The following is a 21,993-nucleotide window of genomic DNA, read 5'->3' as shown; positions in this document are numbered from 1 at the left end:
ACATTGATATAGTACCTTCTTTGCCTTTGCTACAAAGATATTACTAACGAAGATATTACTGTTAACTATAGTCTATAAATTACATTAGTTATATTTTTCCTGTGTATCACAATATTCTTAATACCTCATAATCAAAGAATGTTCTTTTTTTCATTTTTAAATTTTTATTTTTTTAAAGAACATTCTTGTACTTATATTTTTAATCGCAATCCTCATCTACCACCCAAATCACTATATATTATACAATCCCTAGATTATCCTTAGCTGTCTTTCAATTAATGTTAACCCTCCCTAGACTACTCATTTCAGCCACAATCACGTTTATAAATCAGCAGTGTTAGTTACACTTATAATGTGCTACCCAAAACTGTCCATTTCCACATATTTCTGTTTGACCTTATTAAACATTCAACATGCATTCACTATCAGCTCCCCCTTCTCAACCCACATTCTGTCTCCTACTATCCTACTTTATAGTTTAACTCCATAAGTTTACTCATCATATTTAGTTCATATTAGTGAGACCATGCAATATTTGTCACTTTGTGTCTGCCCTATTTCACTCAACATAATATCCTCAAGGTTCACCCATGCTTTCATATACATCCCCAGTTCATTTCTTCTTACAGCTGAATAACAGTATTCCATCACGGGTACATATCACGTTTTGCTTAGCCATTCATCAGTTGGTGGGCACTTAGGTTGTTTCCATCTTTTAGCAGTTTTGCACAATGACACTCTGAACATCGATGTGCAAACATCTGTATCATGTCCTTGCTTTAAATTCTGGTGGTTATATTCCCAGGAGCAGGAATACAGGATCATATGGCAGTTCAATATTTAGCTCCCTGAGGAACTCCAAACTGTCTTTTGCAGAAGCTGCACCATTTTACATTCCCACCACCAGTGAAGGAGTGTTCCTGTTCCTCCACATTCTTTTCAGCACTTAGAGTTTTCGGTGGTTGTTTTTTGTTTTTGTTTTTTTAAATAATGGCCATTCTGTGAAGCATGAAATGATAGCTCATTGTAGTTTTGATCTGCATTTCCCTAACCGTGATGTTGAGCATATTTTCATGCGCTTTTTAGCCATTTGTATTTCCTTGTTGGAAAAATGTCTATTCAATTTTGCCCGTTTTTAAACTGGGTTGCTTTTCTTTTTGTCCTTGAGTTATATGCTCTCTTTCTATAACATGGAAATAAAACCCCTATTGGATCTGTGGTGTATTAGTCAGCCAAAGGGGTGCTGATGCAAAATACCAGAAATTGGCTGGTTTTTATATAGGGTATTTATTTGGGGTAGGAACTTACAGATACCAGGCCATAACACATAAGTTACTTTCTTCACCAAAGGCTATTTTCACGTGTTGGAGCAAGATGGCTGCTGACATCTGCCAGGGTTCAGGCTTCCTGGGTACCTTCTGGGCTCATCTCCTCTGTTTTCTCCACAAGGTCAGCTGTAGATGATGAGGCTCTAGGCTTTGCCTCTCTCCACAAGGTTAGCTTCTCTCTCTCCCTCTCTCCCTCTCTCCCTCTCCCTCTCCCCCCCCCCCCCCCCGGGTCTCCAGCTTAAGACTTCAGCATCAAACTCCAACATTAAAAGCCCTAAACTGTCCTTTGCCATGCCTTTTATCTGTGAGTCCCCACCCTTTGGCACGTAGGGTTTACGTAATTACTTAATCAAGTAAATCTGTGAATCCAATATAATCTAATACACCCAGAGGAAAAGATCAGTTTATAAACATAAGCCAATATTTCTTTTTGGAATTTATCAGTAATATCAAACTGCTACGTATGGTTTCCGAAAATCTTCTCCCATTAGTAGGCTGCCTTTTCACCTTCTTAACAAAGTCACTTGAAGCACAACAGTGTTTAATTTTGAGGCGGTCCCGTCTATCTATTTGTTTATTTCATTGAGGCGGTCCCGTCTATCTATTTGTTTATTTCATTGAGGCGGTCCCGTCTATCTATTTGTTTCTTTCATTGCTCATGCTCTAGGTTTAAGGTCCAAGAAATCATATCTCCCACAAGACCTTGAAGATGTTTGCCTACATTTTCTTCTATGAGTTTTATGGTTCTAGCTTTTATATTTGGGTCTTTGATGATCCATTTTGAGTTAATTTTTTGTATAAGGTGTGAGATAGAGGTTCTCTTTTTTTCATTTGGATATGGATTTCCATTTTTCCCAGCGCTATTTGTTGAGTAGACTGTACTGATCCAGCTGGGTGAATTTGACAGCCTTGATGAAAATCACTTGACCACAGACAAATGTGAAGGTCTATTTCCAGACACTCAATTCTATGCCATTGATCAGTCTGTCTGTCTTTATGCCAGTACCATGCTCTTTATACCATTGTAGCTAAGTAACATGCTTTAAAGTCAGGAAGTGAGAGTCCTCCAATTTAAAAAGTCCTCTTTTTAAATTTATTTTTGGCTCTTCAGGAGCCCTTACCCTTCCAAATAAATTTGGTAGTTGGCTTTTCCAATTCTACAAAAAAGGCTGAAAGAATTTTTATTGAGATTACATCAGATCTGTACATCAGTTTGGGTAGAATGGATATCTTAATGATATTTAGTATTCTAATCCATGAACATAAATGGAATGTCCTTTTATTTAGGTGTTCTTTCCTTTCTTTTAACGACGTTCTATAGTTTTCTGAATGCAGTTCCTTTATGTCCTTGGTTAAGTTTTTTCCTAAATATTTGATTCTTTTAGTCACTACTGTAAATGGACTTTTTTTCCGACTTCCTCCTCAATTTGCTTATTAGAAGTATATAGAAATGCTGTTGATTTTTATGTATTGGTCTTATATTCCATCTCTTTGCTGAGCTCATCTATTCTGATAGTTTTATTGTGGATTTTGGGGGTTTTCTAGGTATAGGATCATATCGTCAGCCAATAGCAAAAGTTTTACTTCTTTCTTTTCAATTTAAGTACCTTTTTTTTTTTTCTTTTTGGCATAGTTGGTCTAACTCAACTTCTAGCACAGTTTTAAATAACAGTAGAGACAATGGGATCTCAGTGAGAAAGCTGTCAGGCTTTTACCGTTGAGTATAGTGTGAGCTGTGGGTTTTTCATATATGCCCTTTATCATATTGAGAAAGTTTCCTTCTATTTCTATCTTTCGGTATGTTTTTTATCAAGAAAGGTTGCTGTGTTTTGTCAAATGCCCTTTCTGCATCAATCGAGATGATCATGTGGTTTTTCTTCCTCAACTTATTAATGGTTAACTTTTATGAAGGGAATTTATTAGGGTAAAAGCTTACAGTTCCAAGGCTCTGAACATGTCCAAATCAAGGCACCATCAGAGATGCCAAATTGCAGCTGAGGGCGATCAGGTACATGGCATCACCTAAAACGCTTTGTCTCGGAGCTTAGCATGGGGCAGTCAGGCAGTGGCAGGGCATAAGGGCAGCCCGCTCCTCTCTCCTCTGTCCGTCCCTCTGTGCTCTGCCGATTCCAGCCTCCTTTTTTCTCTGTGTCTACGGCCTTTTTACTCCAGTAAGTGGACTAAGGCCCTCCCATATGAGATGGGTCACCTCTTAAGTTAAGATCCTACTTGCCAAATGGTTCCACACCCAAAGGAAAGGATTCACTTCCAGGGGTCCATGAAAGCTTCAACCCAGCACAGCAAGATAATACCTGAGGCTTTGCCCTTGCAGCATGTGAACATAGATAGGACATAAGTAAATGTTTACAAAAACAGGTGGTGAGAGATGCTCTGCTTCATGAGCCGTTAGTGAAATGCAAATCAAAACTACAAGGAGATACCGTTTCACACTCACTAGAGTGGCTATTATTCAAAACAAAACTGAACAAAAAACCGGAAAATAAGTGCTAGAGAGGATGTGGAAAAATAAGAACCATTGTACATTGTTGATGGGAATGTAAAATTGTATTGCCGCTGTGGAAATCAGTTTGATGGTTCCGCAAAAGAATTGAAAGCAGGTACTCAAACAGATGTTTGTGACCAGTGTTCATAACAGCATTATTCACAACTGCCAAAAGGTGGAAGCAACCCAAGTTTCCATCAAAAGACGAATGAATAAACACAATGTGGTCTATACATATGATGGAATATTATTCAGCCCTAGAAAGGAATGAAGTTCTGATGCATGTGACAACATGAATAAACCTTGAAGACATCATCTTGAGTGAAATAAGCCAGACACAAAAAGACAAATGTATGATTTCACTACTATGTAATAGCCAGAACGTGCAAATTAATAAAGATAGAAAGTAGATACAGGTTACCAGGATGGGGAGTTAATGCATAACGGGTGTAGATTTTCTGTTTAGGGTTATAGAAAAGTTTTGGTAGTAGATTGGTAGTAGATGATGATGATAGTAGCACAACATCATGAACATAATTAATACCAGTGAATTGTATACTTGAAAGTAGTTACAATGGGAAATTTTTATGTTGTATATATGTTCCACAATAAAAATTAAAAAAAAAAAAAACAACACACCAAAAACAGGTGCAAGGTCAGATTTGTGGTTTCCAACTCATGCTCTAACTTAAACTGTTTTGTCTCATTTGGGTTTCAATCCTGAGAAGCTAACTTCTTTTGGCTTCAGATCTGCTCCCAAGATAGCTATTGTGATTTTCATTCATAAATGCTCAGGGAAAATGAAGTAGGAAATAAACTCCATTGTTAAATAATGAGTCCTTTTGCACTACAGGAACTCCTGCCCTCCTGAGCCTGCACCCCTCAGGAAGAACAGCAGAACTGGTAGTTCGAGTGCTGGCATTGGCCGTTTGACTTCCTGGGTTCGAATCCTGGCTCTGTTACTCATTAGCTTTGTGACCTCCAATCAGAGTTGTTAAAATTAAATGTTATACTTCTAAAGTTGGTCCAGCTCCTGGCACATGGCAAGTCCTCAGTCCACGTTAGCCTTCATTATTGCTGCTGCTGCTGTTGTTACTACTAGACTACTACTAATACTATTAGTACTACTAGTTATACCACCACAACCACCACCACCAGAGACCCGGAGGTACACCGATCTCTGCACCAAAACAGAAGTGCTTCAACTCCATCAGCTGCCTGCCTTCTCCCGTGGCATCCCTCTGGACTTAGGGTGGAACAGATCTAAAGGATTGAAACTGTTGATGGGTGAAAGAGCTCCTGCAGCTTGGGGGTGCTTTGACGGAATTGGCGTGGAGTCAAACATTAATGGACCTGGGTTCCTTTTCTGTTCTGGTGAGAACTGTGTGTGGTGACTCGGAGAACTGTGTGTGGTGACTCGGAGAACTGTGTGTGGTGACTCGGAGAACTGTGTGTGGTGACTGGACACTTTGGGGGGTCCAGTTCATGCAAGCACTAATATATTAGCTGCTCTGCCCACCTCAGGGGTGGTAGAGATGAGCAAATGGTAGGTTGCATGTAATGTACTTTGGAAGTTGTCACATGCTGCACAAATATTAGCTAATAGCATTCTCTGAACGGTTGCCTTTCTTTTCCTTAATTGCATCCTCATGGTGGAGTTCTTAACCTCTCTTGAAGCCTCAGTTTCCTCATCTTTAAAATGAGGATAACAATAGCACCTACCTTATATAGTGGTTGTGAGGAGTAAATGAGATTTCTACAGGTCAAGGGCTTAGTCTAATCATAGTAATATAGTCCCTGTTCGATGACTAGGGAGCTGCTATTTTTATGACTACATGTTCAGTTAAATAGAGAATTTGATCATACCCCACCCCTTCAAATTTCTATCTATCCTTTGTGCTAGAAATACCATTAAATGACTGCATTCACTGGTGTGTCTGTTAAGGTAATGCGAGCTGCTAGGCGGTCTATGGGTGCTGCCAGAACCCTTGCTAAGATTCTCTCAGGTGAGAAGAGCAAAGCATAGAGCATGTTTTTATTTGCATTTTTAAAAGCAACATATATGTATGCACACATGAGCATGCGCACACATGTGCTGTCTTTATATGTGGATAGGATATGTGTGAAAGGACACTTTGGAAACTGGTAAGAAAGCTGGGAATATATTATTGTGTATAGACATTAAAATATGCTTTTTAAAAAATTCTTTCCTTGCAATAGTCTTTCAATTAACAACAAAATAATTAGCTGGGGAAAAGAGTCTCCTTTTATCTCCCAGTTTCTTTTGCATCTGTCCTCATGAAACTCTACTTGAAATTTACTCCAGTACATCCTGTGGTTGAAACCTTTCCCATAGAAACACATTCCAGTATGTCATAAAAGCAATTGAAAATAATTGCACACCGAGCTGTGTTTTGCACACATTCTGTAGAAACAGATTTTGAGGACTGGCATCCTTTGAGGCACTGTTGAGCCCACGTCAGGCCCCTGAGTTCTAGACCCCTCGCTTTTTTTTTTTTAAGAGAAGTCATGAGTTTGTAAAGCAGTCATTTTTTATTAAAAGGTGTCTGAGACTGAAGGTCGCATCTGTGCAGCACATAGTTCCTTTCTTCTGCTGTTTCCATGACTGTCAAATCTAGTTGGAAGGAAATTAATTTCATTCATTTTCTTGTAAAATTAGCAATCTCAAAGTCTGTAGCAGAGGGGTGCATTTATGAATTATGCTAAAACAGGAGTCGGAGTGTGGCATGGTAACTTAGCACCCCCAACTTTTCCTGCCCTTTCCTTAAATTAAACTGCAAGCTAGATTCAGCTGGTCACAAGACATACCTCAGGACACAAATGCCTGAGAAGCAGTACATCTTAAATTTAGTAGAACTGTGATTATATGACCTTTCCCTCCTTGGCTAAATGATACAAACATCTGCTTCTTTGATCGAATTCAAAGTGTTTGGTAGAAGTCCCACATACCCTGCCTGCCTCAATAAGCATCTTTAAACGTATGTGCCTTTAATCTTGAGCAGGTGCTGCATTCTTTTACAGTTATGCTTATGCCTCAGTTTCACTATAAGAAGACCCACCAGCATCTCCCTCAGTCAGTGTGGACTGCTGTCTGTCCTCCCCCTGCCGAGGACAAGGACCCCACGTGAGCCCCCTGAGTAAAAGCTCACTGAACTCGCCAAGCTGGACATGTCCAAATTGTTCTTTGGTCTCAGCACATGCAATAATTTGTGAAACAGGCTTTAATTATTAGTAGACCTCAATTTTTAGAACAGTTTTTGATTTATGAAAAATTTAAGCAGATAGGACATAGAGTTCCTACCCCCACACACACACACATATACACAAACACATTTTCCCCTATTATTAAACAGGTTAGTATGGTACAGTTGTTAAAATAACATGAACTGGGGAATGGATGTGGCTCAAGCAGTTGGGCTCCTGCCTCCCACACAAGAGGTCCTAGGTTTGGTTCCCAGTGCCTCCTAAAGAAGATGAGAAGATGCAACAAGCAGACGCAATGAGCAGGGAGTGGCTGTGGCTCAAGCAGTTGGGCACTGACCTCCCACATTGGGAGGTCCCCAGTTTGGTTCCCGATGCCTCCGAAACAAGATGAGCAGACACACCGAGCAGAAGAGAGTGCCCTGGGGGAGTGGGGCCAGGAAAATTAATAAACCAATATTAAATTATTTTAAGGACCATAGTTCACTCCAGTTTTCTCAGTTTTTACCTGAAGTTCTTTTATATTCCAGGATCCCCTTCCAAGACACTACATGACGTTTAGTTGACATGTCCTTAGGCTCCTCTTGGCTGCGACAGTTTCTCAGGCTTTCTTTGGTTTTGTTGACCTTGAGAGTTTTGAGTACTTGTCAGCTATTTATAGGATGCTCCTCTAAGAAACTTGAGTGATGTTTTTCTCATGATTAGACTAAGGTTATGTATGTGTTTGGGGAAGGAAGATCCCAGAACTGCCCTTCTCATCACATCATGTCAAGGGAACATGCTGGCAACATGACCCGACAACTCTTGATGTTGACCTTGATCACCTGGCAGAGGTCATTTTTTTTGGGTGTGTCTACTGTGAAGTTCCTCTCTCCCTCTCTTTCATACTGTGCTCCCTGGAAGGAAGTCACTATGTGCAGCCCACACTCAGAGTGGGGAGTTAGGCTTCCCCTCCTTTAATGTGGGGTATATACATAACTTACTGGAAATTCTGTATGGGAGAGTTGTCTCTTCTCCCCCATTTATTTATTTTAGTCAATCACTTGTTTATATCAGTATGGACTCATGGGTATTTTATACTTTTGGATTTTAGCCATTGTAAGCCACTGTGTTGTTATCTCATGGTTTTAATTTGCCATTCCCTAATGACAAGTTATGTTGAACGCCTTTCCATATGCTTGCTTGCTATCTGAATATTCTTTGGTGAGGTGCCTATTCAGATCTTTTGCCCATTTCTTAATTTGGCGTCTCTGCTTGTTTCTTGTTGACTTTGAGTTCTTTGTGTATATGTTGGTTATAAGTCCCTTATCAAATACAAGTTTCACAACCATTTTTTCCAAGGCTTTGCTTTTCTTTTGGTTCTCTTAGCATTAAATGTCTTTCTCAGAGCAGACTTAAATTTTAATTAAGCCCAGTTTATCAGTTTTTTTCTTTCATGGACTTTGCTTTTGATGTATCTAAAACCTCGTCTCCAAACACCAGGTCACCTAGATTTTCTCCTATATTATCTTCCAGAAGTTTTTTAGTGTTGCATTTTACATTTAGGTCTATGATCCATTTGGAGTTAATTTGGGGAAGAGTTTAGATTTTTTTTTTCCATGACATCCAGTTGTTGTACCATTTGTTGAAAAGCCTATCCTTTCTCCATTCAGTTGCCTTTGCTCCTTTGTCAAAAATCAGTTGGTTGTATTTGCGTGGTTCGGCCTACTTTTTTAAACAGAAGGAACAAAAACCCACCACATTCTCATTTCTTGAAGATGTGTAAAAGAGACAAAACTTGTTTAAACAAGTACTTTAGAAACAATTGTAAGCAGAACCACAGTTTTATTAATATAATACAAAATGTGTGTATTTGATGGGTCACAGGAAATTTAGAGATCATAAAATTCTGCTTCTTGCCATCATTTAATGGGTCACAGGGATATAACTAGTGGATATACAGAACTGTGTGACAGAAAGAAGAAGCAGGTGAGGGTAACTTCACAAGACAAGTACAAGGTGTCCCCGGAAGATGGGGGAAGGAAGAACACTGACTGCCCACTGAATGCATGAGGAATGGTTTTATGGAGGAGACAGACCCTGGATGAGACTGGCTTCCCCTAGCTAAGACAGGAAGTGAGCGTTTCCCTCAGGAAACAACCGGAGTTACCCAGAATGGGCAAAACGGAGGATTCGTGTGGGTGGGTGTTGACTGGGAAGGTAGGCTGGGCGCCGTACTGAGGGGCCTTGGGCGTGAGAAGCCTTTGCCTAAATTTGGTGTGCCCCGAAGTTCACGACCAGGGCTGTGAAGTGACCAAAGCCAGGCCTTGGGGAGATTTGGTGTAAGGGCGTTTTTCCTTTCACGTTCAGTGATGGAAGCTTGTGTAGCTCTGAGGTAACCACGGCAGCGTGCAGCTTCCACACGGGCCCGGCTGGCCGGCTCTGGGCGGCCACTGTCCTCAGGCCCGGGAGGGTGTGGTTTGACGGCTGGGGAGGCAGGAATTTCCACGCACCAGAATCTGACTTCCTGGACCGCGCGCAGCTCCACTTGTGCAGGGCAGGGAGCGGAGCTGCTTCCTGTTCCTCCCGCCGGGGGGTGCCTGTCTCCAGGGGAAACGCGTTTCTGCCTCTTTCCTTGAAATGGGAAAATGAGCAAGTGGCAACAACTGAGTAAAATGTTTCCCTGCCCGGGAGTGAAATGACCGATGTAAGTACAGAGAACCTTTGTCGCTGGTTTCTTTGGTTTTTGTTTCCGGCCTGTTCAAGGTCAGGAAAATTACATTGCTGCTGCAGCAGCCGTGCTTTTGAAAACCAGTCGAGGCGTGATAAACTGCGTATCCGATAATATTTAACAACTTTGGAGAGTTTGGTGTAGCAAGGACTCTGGCCAGAGCCTTCATCGTTAATCAGTAAGAGGGACGGGCGGTCCTGAGACTGTCTTGGTTCACATGTGCCCGGGAATGGTATTTCATTAGTGTAAACTGATTGCCCTTTAGTAAGCTCTTATGGAATCTTTAACTTAAGTTGAAGAGGGGTTGTCAGAAGGTAAGGGTTGCTTGTGTTTAAGGTGAATGGGGTAGAGGTATATCCCATAATGGTAACTCAAATACAAGTATATGCCTAATAGATAGAGTTCTCTCTGTAAGGCTGTGTGTGGGACCCCTGCCCACCCCCACAGTATTTCTCTATCCACATGGAGACTCATGTTCTGGTTCTTTCTCCTAAATAATCCATTTGTTTTACCTATCTTAGGACACGGGAGATGAATCTCCCCTAATAGGGACTATGCCATGGGGATCCTTTAAAAACAGATAGGAGGAAAAGTAGACTCCTTTAATAGATTTTAGAACGTGGCACCCCTTCCTCCGGGAAGCAGTCTGTCAGTGTGTTAGTGTGTTAGTGTGTTGGTGTGTACAGCTCCCGCCTTGCACAGTTAGGCTCTGCTGAAATCGTGCCAAGCTCCCGGGGTGGCTTCCCCCACGTCCGAAGGATCTCCCGGAGTGCCAAGCCGAGGACCTGCCGCCTTTGTACATTGGAGCCTAAGAGAACCCACGGTTGTAAGGTCAAAGGGGGACTGATGCTGGGGAGCCCCTCCAGCAAGCTGTAAGGTTGTCGGAGCTGCGAAAGGCATTTTATACATATTTTTGATCAATTAAAATAGTCAGTGGTGTTTACTTTTTGTGTAACCTTCCAGACATTGTGCTCAAATAAAGCAGTTAATTTATGGACTTGGAAGTAGCTCCAAAAAAAGGGAGGAAAGCACCCATTCTTAAAATAACTTATAACCTGTGTTCAGAAGCACTGGATGAAGTTGTCAAGTCATATTTGGGTTGTGTTATTAAAGCAAAACGGACATGATGAAGTGCGTTTTTTGTCACTTGGGGGTGCATTCCTGGGCACAGTTCAAGCTTTCCCAGTGACCTGGGTCCTCTGCCCACTGTTGTATACTGTACCTGCTCTAGTGTGGGTTCTTGGCCCCGGTACCCAAGGGAGAGAGTAGAGAGGCAAGCAGAGGTAAAAATCACAAGTGGGTCAAAGAATATTTGCATTCTGTCAGTTATCTGAAGTTCAAAGCAAATTCAGGATGTTATCAGCTTTTGATTGTGTTGATTGAAGCGATCAAAGTCTAATTTGCTCAGACTTTGCTTTTTGATTTTCTGAAAGGTTTCCTTTAGTTATTTCCGTAGCATTGTGACTGGACTTGCAGTGTAGTAAGCTAATTCCTTACCTACATTGCCATTAGAATTGGAAATTTTAAATCTTACGTATATTTAAACCAAGTCACCATGAGATAGTTTCCACCTAGATTCTGTCATAATCTTTTCCCTAAAAAAGTTTTCAATTCATTCCTTTGAGAATTATATCCTATGGAAATATGACCCCAATTGAATAACATGTCATTTAAAAAAAACAAAAACGATTTGATGTGTACACATTTGATTCACATACAGATTTTCAAGAATGCCAAGAAATTGTTTAAGAAAATATTAAGCTGGTTTGAACAAGTCGTTTAGCCTTGCTTACATCCAGATTCCTTATCCATAAAATGGAATCATACTGTTTGTCAAACCCACCCCATTGGGGTTTCTGTGTTACAGTGCCACATGAATTGAAGGATTGCCATTGACACCTCACACACATAACAAAATGGCATGTGGTTCCTGCAAAGCTGCTAACCAAGGGTTTGAAGTTCTGTGCAAATAATTAGCAGAAGATTTTTGAGAATAAAATCGTAGAATTCTTCTTTTAAAAAATTAATGGTTTTATTATGTTAGTTTATCTTAGACTTGGAAAATATGTCCTCCTCATGCTTCTTAAAGAAATTGAGACATCTGTTGGTTAACACCTATGAAAAGCCATTAAAAAATGAAGGCAAAATAAAACACCTGGTTTACGATAATTATGGTTGTGGAGAATTAAATTTACCTTTGGGCTTCCCGCCAGCCAAGGCAAAAAGGAAAATACAACACATATTTTACTCTTTTTTTCTCTCTTTTTTATGTTTGTGTTTATTTTCAGTATTTTATCTTTCCTTAATTCCTCTTTTGTCACAGGGGTTGAATAGTTGTCAATTTACAGTCAAATAAAACATGTCATTTCTTCTAGAGAATCTTTTTTTCTCCCCTTATAACCAAATTCTTAAAATATATATATATATAGGTCTTGTAGATTCATGTTAAGTAATATTGGGCGATGCCAACTTGAAAGAAGCAGCAGTTATGTGTCATACCTGCCCTTTTTACCTGGCTTAGCCTCCCCTGTCAGTAGAGTGGCAGGTATTTCGGTCTTCATTCCTCTTAGGAGATGCCAAGGTGCAGAGCGGGTCTCATGCTAGTGATTTTACTGGAATGCTCCATTATTACCTGGCATGATTTCTTGCAGATATAGGTACTTAGTCCCTGTGGCTTTCAGAGAGAACAAGAAATACCTTCTCCCTTGAGCCCTGGCTGGCCGTGGCCCATCCCCAGGGGCAGCTGTGTGGCAGGCTGGCTTCCTGACCTGCCTGCTCTTGGGCCCAGGGTTCCTGATTGGTGTTTGTGAGATTCTCAGTGCTGAAAAGCATTAGAAGAACTCTGAGAGCCCATGGATGATAAACTCCACCTCACTCTGTGTTCTTTAATTAAATAAGCACAGCGTGAATGTCCACTTACCATAGGCAGACGGCTATTTCCAAGTCATCTGTGTTAATGCCTTTATGCAATTTTTATTAAATTACTGGAGGCTGGGTAACATTGAGGGTAATCAGATTCATTAAAATTTAAATGCGTTTATTTTTGCCTTTTCATCGTGAAGCACTTCCCCTTGGCTTTGTGTCCCTGTTTGTCAGTGCCTCTGTTGCCCTTTATTTAGATTTTAGATTTTAGCCTGTAGAGTACCAGGCTTCCTCTTACTTGTTATCCTCTGATATCGATTATTTGTTTTAGGTAGGCGGTCTGCAATCTTGATTTTCCAGATTAAAAGGGGAAAAAAGTTTTCCTAATTATTTTGTAGGATTAAATTACTTGAAGGCATATGTTGAAATTGAATCAATTTAGCCTTGTCTCCAGGCTTTCTCTTTCATCGTTCCTTGCCCATTTTAAATGCCTGTGGGTCGGTGTGGCATTTGAAGAACTGTCAGGCAGCTTCTCTCCCAGTCCTGGCTTCTCCCTCCCCCGTCACCCTTTCCCAGGCAGGGCCACCAGAAAGTGTTCATTCTGTATCCTTTTTTTTACCTTGTAAAAAAATGTTATTTTTAAATATCTTCCCTCAGACTTATCTAATCATAAGTAAATTTTTCATGCTGTATAATGTTATTTATTCCTTTTCTTTTGTTTTCTTGAGCTTTGCCTTCCTCCCAACACCCATTACTGTGCCCTTAGACTCAGTAACAAACTAGTATGCCTCCTCCCCCGTGCTTCTCCACATACCTATCTAGATGTGCACATACACACATTAGCAGGGCATTTGGGGGGTGTCATTGATTCTTTTATAAAATGAGATTATGAGCTCTATACTTTTATGTATATTGCTTTTCTCACCGAAAGGCCACAGAACCACCTCCTGAGTCTTTAATTTGTTCTTTTTTTTAAAAAAAATGGCTCTACTGTATTTCCTGATGCGGGTGGTAGCAAGATGTGCTTGTTCTTGTTTTCAGTGCCCATCGAGGGCGGTCCTTCTGCCCGACCACGTTCCTTTCGGGCTCCGAGCCTCCAGCGGCTCCTTCCCATGAGTGCAGCAACCGTCACCAGCTGGAGCTCGGGTCCCTCCCTGCCTAAGCCGGACGAGCTGACAGTCTTGCCTTTGCCTGAGTGCACCCCTTTCTTTTGTCCCCTGTTTGCTTTTGCAAGGTTTGTTTCCTCTGCGAGGACCACCCTTTCCCCTGCAGTGTGGAATCCCAGTTGTAAGGGTGCAAGGTTCAAATCCCTGACCGTCCCCCTTCCCCCCCCCAGCCCCGCCCTGTTAAATGTAACCTCTTGGGCCTCAGATGCAGTGGGGAGGCCTTGCATTTTAAAGAGGGTGGTCCTCTCTGCACCTGCCAGGCACGGAATGAGCACTCTGCAGGTGGCAGCGGGAACTGTAAACAATGTGCACACCGTGCCCACTCTCCGTTCCTTGAAGAGCCCCTTGGAATCTCACCTCTGCATGGAGGCGTCCCTGGTACCACATCCTCAGGAGTTTTCTCTCGCTCCTGTGTTTCCCAAGGAGCTTAATTTTCGACCCTAAGATGGTTTTATGGTGAGCTTCCTCCTGTACGTCATGATGTTTGATGCACCTTCACCAAATTTCAGCCTCCTGGGAAACAAACTCCAGACCCCAGGTCGTTTTGTTTTGTTTTATCCTCCCTGAGCGTGAATCGCAAAACCCTGGCACCTAGTAGGTGATTAATAAATAGTGAGTGGAAGGAGACTGGCCTCTGGTGCCTGGAAGTGCCCTGGTATATTTATGGCTTTTCCTTCCACAACCCAACCTGTTGGTTGCCATCAAAACGTCACTGTTAGCTCCCTGCAGGGAGCCTTTGTGGGGGTGGAATCAAGTTCTGGAAAACCAGTTACCGGGTCAGGCTGACGTGCCTTAGCGACCTTTTGAAAGGCAGAGTGCCTTGAAGTTCTTCCTTGTCCAGTCGCCAGCTCTGGTCATCTTTGTGCATGAAATTGACCAGAAAAGGAAGTTTGAAACTGAAAAGTAAACCACCCATCCCGATCCAGGTTTTGGCCCCCTGTGATTGCAGCGCGGGTTGCCCGGGTGACAATCGGGCTATAGATCCCCCTTCCCCCCGGTTAAATTACTGCGAAGGGGCAGAAATCTAATCTCACCAGAAGCCTAGAAGTAGCGGCTCCTCTGCCCCTCCCCTCCCAGAGCTGTATCAAATCCTGCAACCACACCACACTAATTAGCCCGAGAAGGGAAGGGGTTGTCATGGTGACTGAGCACTTTTTAGAGCTCCGGAATGGTGTTCATTATTGTTGGGTGTCTTTAGCTGTGGGGAAAAGGTCAGTGTGGCAGTTGTTTTCCATATGAATTTTGGCCTGGGAGCCAAACCGAAGGTGGAATGCCCCTAACCGAGACTGGAAGATGGTGAGTGTTGCTGAACTTTTTGGGGTGGGGAGTCTGCGTTAGTAACATCTTTTAGAATGTTTTAATAACTCAGTGCCAAACTGAGCAATGCTACCAACTTTGTTAGAGTAGAAGAAATCAGCAAGGAAACAGTGGGGTCTAGGAACAGTGAAAGCCCTGAGAAATATTTAGAAGGTTTTTAAAATTAGTCTTTGAGCATCAAATGAGTATTTAATTAAGTTTCTCTGATTGTAAGTGGAATGAAGTTGAATAAGCTTATACTGTATTCAGTGTTCATTCCATTAGCTCTATACTAGTCTTTGTAGGTTGCAAACAGATTTTATTCCCAAATAAACATAACAGAAGCATTTTCATCAAATACTTTCAGAACGTCTGCTCCTCTCCCTCAGCATACCTTTTTATTTAAGTAAAGATGTGTAGTAAGAATAATCAAGAGTCATTTTTTTTTTATGCTTTTTTCTCACTTTTTTAAGGGTCTTTAAAATAATTAAGACTGAAAACCAGAGCACTACATTTCTTTGAACATGTGCCCTAACTGGTTGGGCATACTTAGTTAAAATATTGCAGGATAAAGACAATTTGACTACAGGGTTGTAGAAGAAATTATATGTAGAAGAAGTCATCCCACTAGAGATGATGTTAACTGTATTCGATCAAAAGCTGTAAGGCAAATTGGCAGAGCATTCTTGAACTTTATTTTTGCCTTTTTTGAAAGTGTGAGGAATAACATAGCTTCAAGCCAGGTTTTGTATTAATGGCTCTGATTGCATTCTTAAGGGTCAAAAATTAAGCCACATTCCACTTTTTGCACTTTGCATTTACTTAAATCTATTTTTCATTTACTTCATTCACAGCTGCATACGATAACACAATACAAATTAAATGAAAGAGAATGGGTGGTTGGATTAAAAAAAAATCCACTGTCCAAATAGCTGTAACTGATAAATGGCCTACTTTTTCTGCCTTTCTCTGAAAAACTATTGTCGTGGCAGCACTGCCAGTTTGTTTGGCCACTGAGCAGATGAGAGAATCCATTTCAGAACGTTAAGCCTCGATTTGGTTTTCTCTATATTTAAGTAGATTAACATTTTAATTTGTGTGTTCTTGGGCCCACTTATTTCAGTGATAATAGTGTGAAGCACTCAATAGATAGGGTGCTTGACTAGAAATTGAGCAGTTTTAAATTCTGTTTAAATTTTGTCTCTTCTCTATTTGCTAGCTTGTGTGTGTATGTGTGTGTGTGTCTGCATGTGTCCATATCTGTCCCCCACTGGAGCACTGTATTTTTCAGCTAAAATGAGGCCTTCAATTGCAAGTTTTAAAAAATATAGTATCTGATGACACTTTAGATTCTTTGAGTCTTTTAAAATGGCGGTAAGTTTATGCTCTGGGTGAGACAACCAGAAATCTGAATGCTAATTAATATGAAGGAATTATTGGTATTTTTAAAGGTGTGATAATGGTGTGTTGTGGCTATGTTAAAAATGATGTGTCCTGGAATATTTACAGGTGACATGATATGACGCCTGGGACGTGCTTCAAAAAAAATAACAGGAGGGAGGGATTGGGCCCGTTGGGCACGGGTGATGCTTTTTGAAGCCTGGTGATGGGTACACGGGGGGGTCTGTTCTTGTTTGGTATTTTGGTCTTAGCTCAGAATTCTCATGCCTGTGTGTTCGTCAAAGCCCCGGTGGAGGTCGCTTTTCTGAACTGTCTTACCTTTTCGTCTGTTATAGATGCCAGACCAGTTTGACCAGACCGTTGTGCTGAACCAGCTGCGGTACTCGGGGATGCTGGAGACGGTGAGGATTCGAAAAGCCGGGTATGCAGTCCGGAGACCCTTTCAGGATTTTTACAAAAGGTCAGAGGGCGCGGAATGGATCCTCGTGCTCATCGAAGGGACTTAGAAAACAAGGAATCTTCGCAAAAGGTGACGCCGTGCGTCCTTACGTTGCAGGTATAAAGTGCTGATGAGGCATTTGACTCTGCCTGAGGACGTCCGAGGCAAGTGCACGGTCCTGTTGCAGCTCTACGATGCCTCCAACAGTGAGTGGCAGCTGGGGAAGACGAAGGTAAAGCGGTGGGACAAGGAGAGCCGCCACCACTCCCCCTGCCGGGAGCTGGTAAAATGACGCCCCACGAGGTTAAATGCTTGATGGCGCTGCTACTCAATTGTTTTTTTAACGTGGGGAACATACTCCTGTTATCACGCCCACCACAGTCTTTTGCCTTCCAAACAGTTACTATCTTACTGAAGTCCTCGCCTTTTCAGATACTCTGGTTTCTGTTCGGGGACGCCATGAAGCTTCGGGTCCTCAGTGTGCGTGTGTTTGTTCAGGAGATGTTGGCTGATGAGTGAGTCAGTGACTGTCATGCATGAGAAGTACTCGGTGGCCTCCAGTATCTAAGGAAAATGAGACTCCAGACCCTTCTCACTTTGCGTAATTCAAATGCTGGCTGTACCCCCCAAGCTGTGGGAACTGTTAAGGAGCAGGGCTAACAGACAGTACTCAATTTCCATAGTTTGCCAAAACCTAGTCCAGAAGGCAGCGTGGAGTCCATTCTTTGAACTTACTGGTCGTATACCTCTGCTCTTGAAGAATGTTTACTTGGTGAAGGATTTAAGATCTAAACCTTGAATCAGGTGGATGTGGCAAGCTGAGGTATTATATTAGCTGGCTGTTGCTGTGTCACAAATAAGCACACACTTAACATCTTTAAACAACTCACACTTATTATTTCCTGGTTTCTGTGGATCAGGAGTCTGGGCACAGCTTGGCTGGGTCCCTTGCTCAGAGTCTCACCAGGCTACCATCACAGTTTAGCCAGGCTCCGTCACTTTGTGGAGTTGAGGGTCCTCTTCCAAGCTCATGTGGTTGGCTCTTCCTTGTGGTTAGAGGGCTGAGGTCCCCAGTTTCTTGCCGGCTGTCCACGAGGAGCTGCTGTCACTCGTAGTGCGCTCTGCAACCACGGGTCCCTCACACCATGGCAGTAGAACCGCTCATTCTAAGATGGGGTCTTATATAACATAATGTAATCGTGAGAGTGACCTCCCACCACCTCTGCCATAAACTCTTGGTTAGAAGCAAGTCTCAGCTCCCACCCGCACTCTAGGGTATAACTCACTGGGGTCACCTTGAGGTGTACCCACCACAGGTACATCGTCCCCACTTATTTGGCCAACTCCTCCCTGTGGTCTCAGCTTAAACATAGACTTTGAAAGGAAACCTTCTTTTCTCAACCTAGTCTCACCCCAAAACTGGGTTAAGCCCCGCTCTTACATGGCCCCGCGGCACCCTGTTCTTGGCCCTATCATAGCACATACCAGGCCCAAGAAAAATCTGAGACTTGGTAGAGTGGGGGATACCGAGCAATAAAGACAGAAGCTTTGTCCTCAGTTTACTTTGTTGCTGAAAGATAAGGCATCCATGAACAACTGATGAAATAAATCATGTGGTATAATCTTGATGAGAAGGACACAGCTTCTCTAGGAAAGAGATCACTGTTCAAGGAAATGATCAGGAAAGTATTTCAGAAAAGGAAACTTTTAAAGAGGAGTTGGTGAAAAGTTGGAAGTAGAAGGATGGAAGCTTTTTAGTCCCCCCCAGAAACATTAGGAAGTAAGTAGAAATGTTAAAGCATTTAAATTGGTGTCCTCTGAATGGCTTTGACCTTGACCAATATCTGATACTAATTGTACACCAGCATGTGTTTGGGTCAGCGTTGCTGCCCAAAAGTCTTTACATTGAAAGCCAAGAACCTCCAATGAACATCTTGATCTTCAGGTACAGAAATTTCAGTCATACTCAACACAACAAAAGATGTGAGCAGTTGAATCTGAATCCAGCATGTACTGAATTCAGATTCAACATAACACCAAGTCTGAATTGGCTCATGTATATAAAACATTAAATCATTGTAAGGCAATAATTCCCATATAGGACCATCAAGTATTCTCAGAGATGGCAGGAGGCCTTTCGGAATCTCAGTGGAACAGTCTCTGCAGGGGATTCTGATGTGTTTCCCTATGAAGAAGTTGAGTTTAGGGAGCTGGAGCTGAGCCTTTCCTCCCCTCGTTTTAACTTTCTCTTGTCCGCTTTTCTGACCTTCTGGATTGCATTGCCAGGCCTTTTTGTTTCCTCCGTTCTATGGCAAGAAAGCCTGCAAAGGGGTATTTTCATACAGAGAGCATCATGCAGTAATCCATAGAGCCTTAAGCCGTCTAAGGTAAGGATGGGGAAAGTCACATAAGATTGCTCGTGATGGACATTGAGTAAAATGAGGCAGAGAAGATGCTGGAGGGTAGAGGAACTCAGACTGCAGCGGGCAAGCCCGTGCTTTCCTAAGCTGCTTTCTCCTGTCGCTGCTGACAGCGCCTCCGTTCCCAGCAGCTGACCCCATCCTTGACCACGGTCTGGTAACTTGGCCGTATGATGCAGTGACTTACCACTGGGCGGCGAGAACTGGAGTGGTTTCCGTGTCCCTACTGTTGCATAAATCCAGGGTGGATGTTCTTAATGAAGTGGAGTCAGGCAGCTAAAAGCATAGTGCTTCGTTAGTGAGGGAGAATCAACATAAACATGAAGAAATTAGAAGGATGATTTCATAGCAGAGCCCAAGAGTTATCTTTATAAGGGGCATAAAACTAAAGCAGGTTTTCCTCCAATTCTAATTCTAACCACAACATTCTTTAGATTTCTAAGAGATGAGGCGTTTCATATAGATTTCCATTTGTTCACTTAATATTTGTCGCTTATTTGTCTAATTATGTCACCAATACTGTTCTTTGTCTAATTATGTTATCAATAACATTCTTCTTCCAAGATCTGACATTATTATTTTTACCTTACCACTCAGCAGAAGAAAATCTCTAGAATAAAATCCTTAAGGCCAAAAAATAATCTCAAAGACGTTTAAATACTGTATGCAATGAGCTAAGCATTGAGAAACTTGCTAGCAATTTGCTTGTTGAATCTAATAATTAAAAAAAAAAATTAGGGCTTACTTTCTTTTTTTAAGATTTATTTTTTATTTCTTTCTCTCCCCTTCCCCCACCCCCTTTCTCCACCCCTTTCCCCTGCCCCAATTGTCTGTTCTCTGTGTCCATTTGCTGCATGTTCTCCTTTTTGTCCACTTCTGTTGTTGTCAGCGGCACAGGAATCTGTGTCTCTTTTTGTTGCGTCATCTTGCTGTGTCAGCTCTCCGTGTGTGCGGCACCATTCCTGGGCAGGCTGCACTTTCTCTTGCTCTGGACAGCTCTCCTTACGGGGCACACTCCTTGTGCATGGGGCTCCCCTACACGGGGTCACCCCTGCATGGCAGGGCACTCCTTGTGGGCATCAGCACTGTGCATGGACCAGCTCCACACAGGTCAAGGAGGCCCCGGGGTTTGAACCGTGGACCTCTCATGTGGTAGATGGATGCCCTATCCACTGGGCCAAGTCCACTTCCCAGGGCTTATATTTTTTAAAAACTTTTTCTTTTGAAATCATTTCAAACTTAAAGGACAGTTGGGAAAAGAATACAAAACCCAATCAGAGAACTGCAATATACCCAGATGCACCAATTTTAACATTTTGTTACATTTGCTGTGTTATTTTGTCTGTTTCTTCATCCATCTATATGTCTATGCATTTCCTAAATATTTGAGAGTAGGTTGTATACATTGTGCTAAGGGCTTTTATGTCTTTGATTTCGTCTTCCTAGTAATAATTTTTATTGTATTTTACAAATGCCTTGGGCAGAACTGTTTTTGGTCCATATTCTAATAAATTCAGAGAGACTCATGTTTCTGAAAACCGTTTAGCGTTATCAAACCAAGCAGGCTTTATACTTGTAGCTTGTATCCTTTACATTAGGTGGGGAAAAAAATCACACACACAACTGACTGAAGATACGGTCTTTTGATGCATAAGTAGAGCATATTAATTGTATTTATCTGAAGGGGGCTTGCATAGCAAACTTTCCTGGGAGAATTATTTGTGGTTGATTTTTAGAAATGCTCAGGAACCAAGAGCAAGAGTCCCATGGCAATGGCCTCTTTATTCACTTTTTTACCCAAATGTTAGTGAAGGGATGGAGCAGAGCGTCTGGAAAATTGGGCCATCAAGAGGACATAGCTCATAATTATAGGGGACAGCATGGTTCGTGGGAACCTGAGGGAGAGGGGGTGTGTCATTCATTTCCCCCAAAGTGCCTCCAGGCTGACCACTGATAGAAAAGCACAAAGATATTTGATGCGAGTTTTTTAAGGGAATAATCTGAAATTCTTATCCATTCATTAAATCTGAAATTGCAAAACTGAATGCCTCCTTGACCAAGGGGGAGGGGGTTCTTAATATTTGCAGATCTTAACAAGGTAGGAATTCTGATATCAAGTGTGAGTCATCATCCACTCTTTTATTTAAGAAGTGTAGGATCAAGGTGCCCATACCCAGATGGTGGACAGCAAGTAACCTACCATTGATTTAGCCCTTGTTCTGGTCTTGTGTGATAGCAGCACTTAGCTGGAGCTTAAATGGGTCGATCCTAATTTATACTGAGGTTTCAGAATGACATGCTTAATGTCAGTTATTTTATGTGTGTTCAAGGTTTTGACGCCCTCATGCCCTGAATGAAAGCCAGCCATGAACCTTGACAGGGCACAAAGAGGTTTCCCTGTGATAGTAACCACACTTGAGAAATTTCCCAGATCTCCTGGTAGCATCTATCTGTTTTGTTACTTAGCCTCTAAGTGTGGTCTGGAGAGCTGGTACCTGAACTGTTTCTCCATGAGACAGAGCGTTTAGCAACCTGACTGCAATTTGAGTCATTTTATACATGTTCAGTCTAACCGTGTTGTTGTTGTTTTTAATTGGGACTTGTATTTTATATAGCTTTTAAACTTCATCTTTCTGGTAATAAATT

General features: G+C 42.0%; 1 protein-coding gene across 1 annotated transcript in view; it reads left to right on the top strand.

Annotated features, from left to right (window-relative positions):
- Positions 1–21,993, top strand: part of MYO10 (myosin X) — a 236,880-nt gene that overhangs the window by 182,616 nt on the left and 32,271 nt on the right. The window contains exons 20-21 of the mRNA XM_004453918.4: positions 16,824–16,948; positions 17,045–17,159. Of these exons, the coding sequence (XP_004453975.1) occupies positions 16,824–16,948; positions 17,045–17,159 (240 nt within the window). The remainder of the gene's footprint in view (positions 1–16,823; positions 16,949–17,044; positions 17,160–21,993) is intronic.

Source organism: Dasypus novemcinctus, chromosome 2 (assembly GCF_030445035.2).
Source record: "Dasypus novemcinctus isolate mDasNov1 chromosome 2, mDasNov1.1.hap2, whole genome shotgun sequence".
In the NCBI taxonomy this organism is placed as follows: Eukaryota; Metazoa; Chordata; class Mammalia; order Cingulata; family Dasypodidae; genus Dasypus; species Dasypus novemcinctus.
Note: the sequence above shows the minus strand (reverse complement) of the source record. Positions and strands in the feature narration are given on the sequence as shown.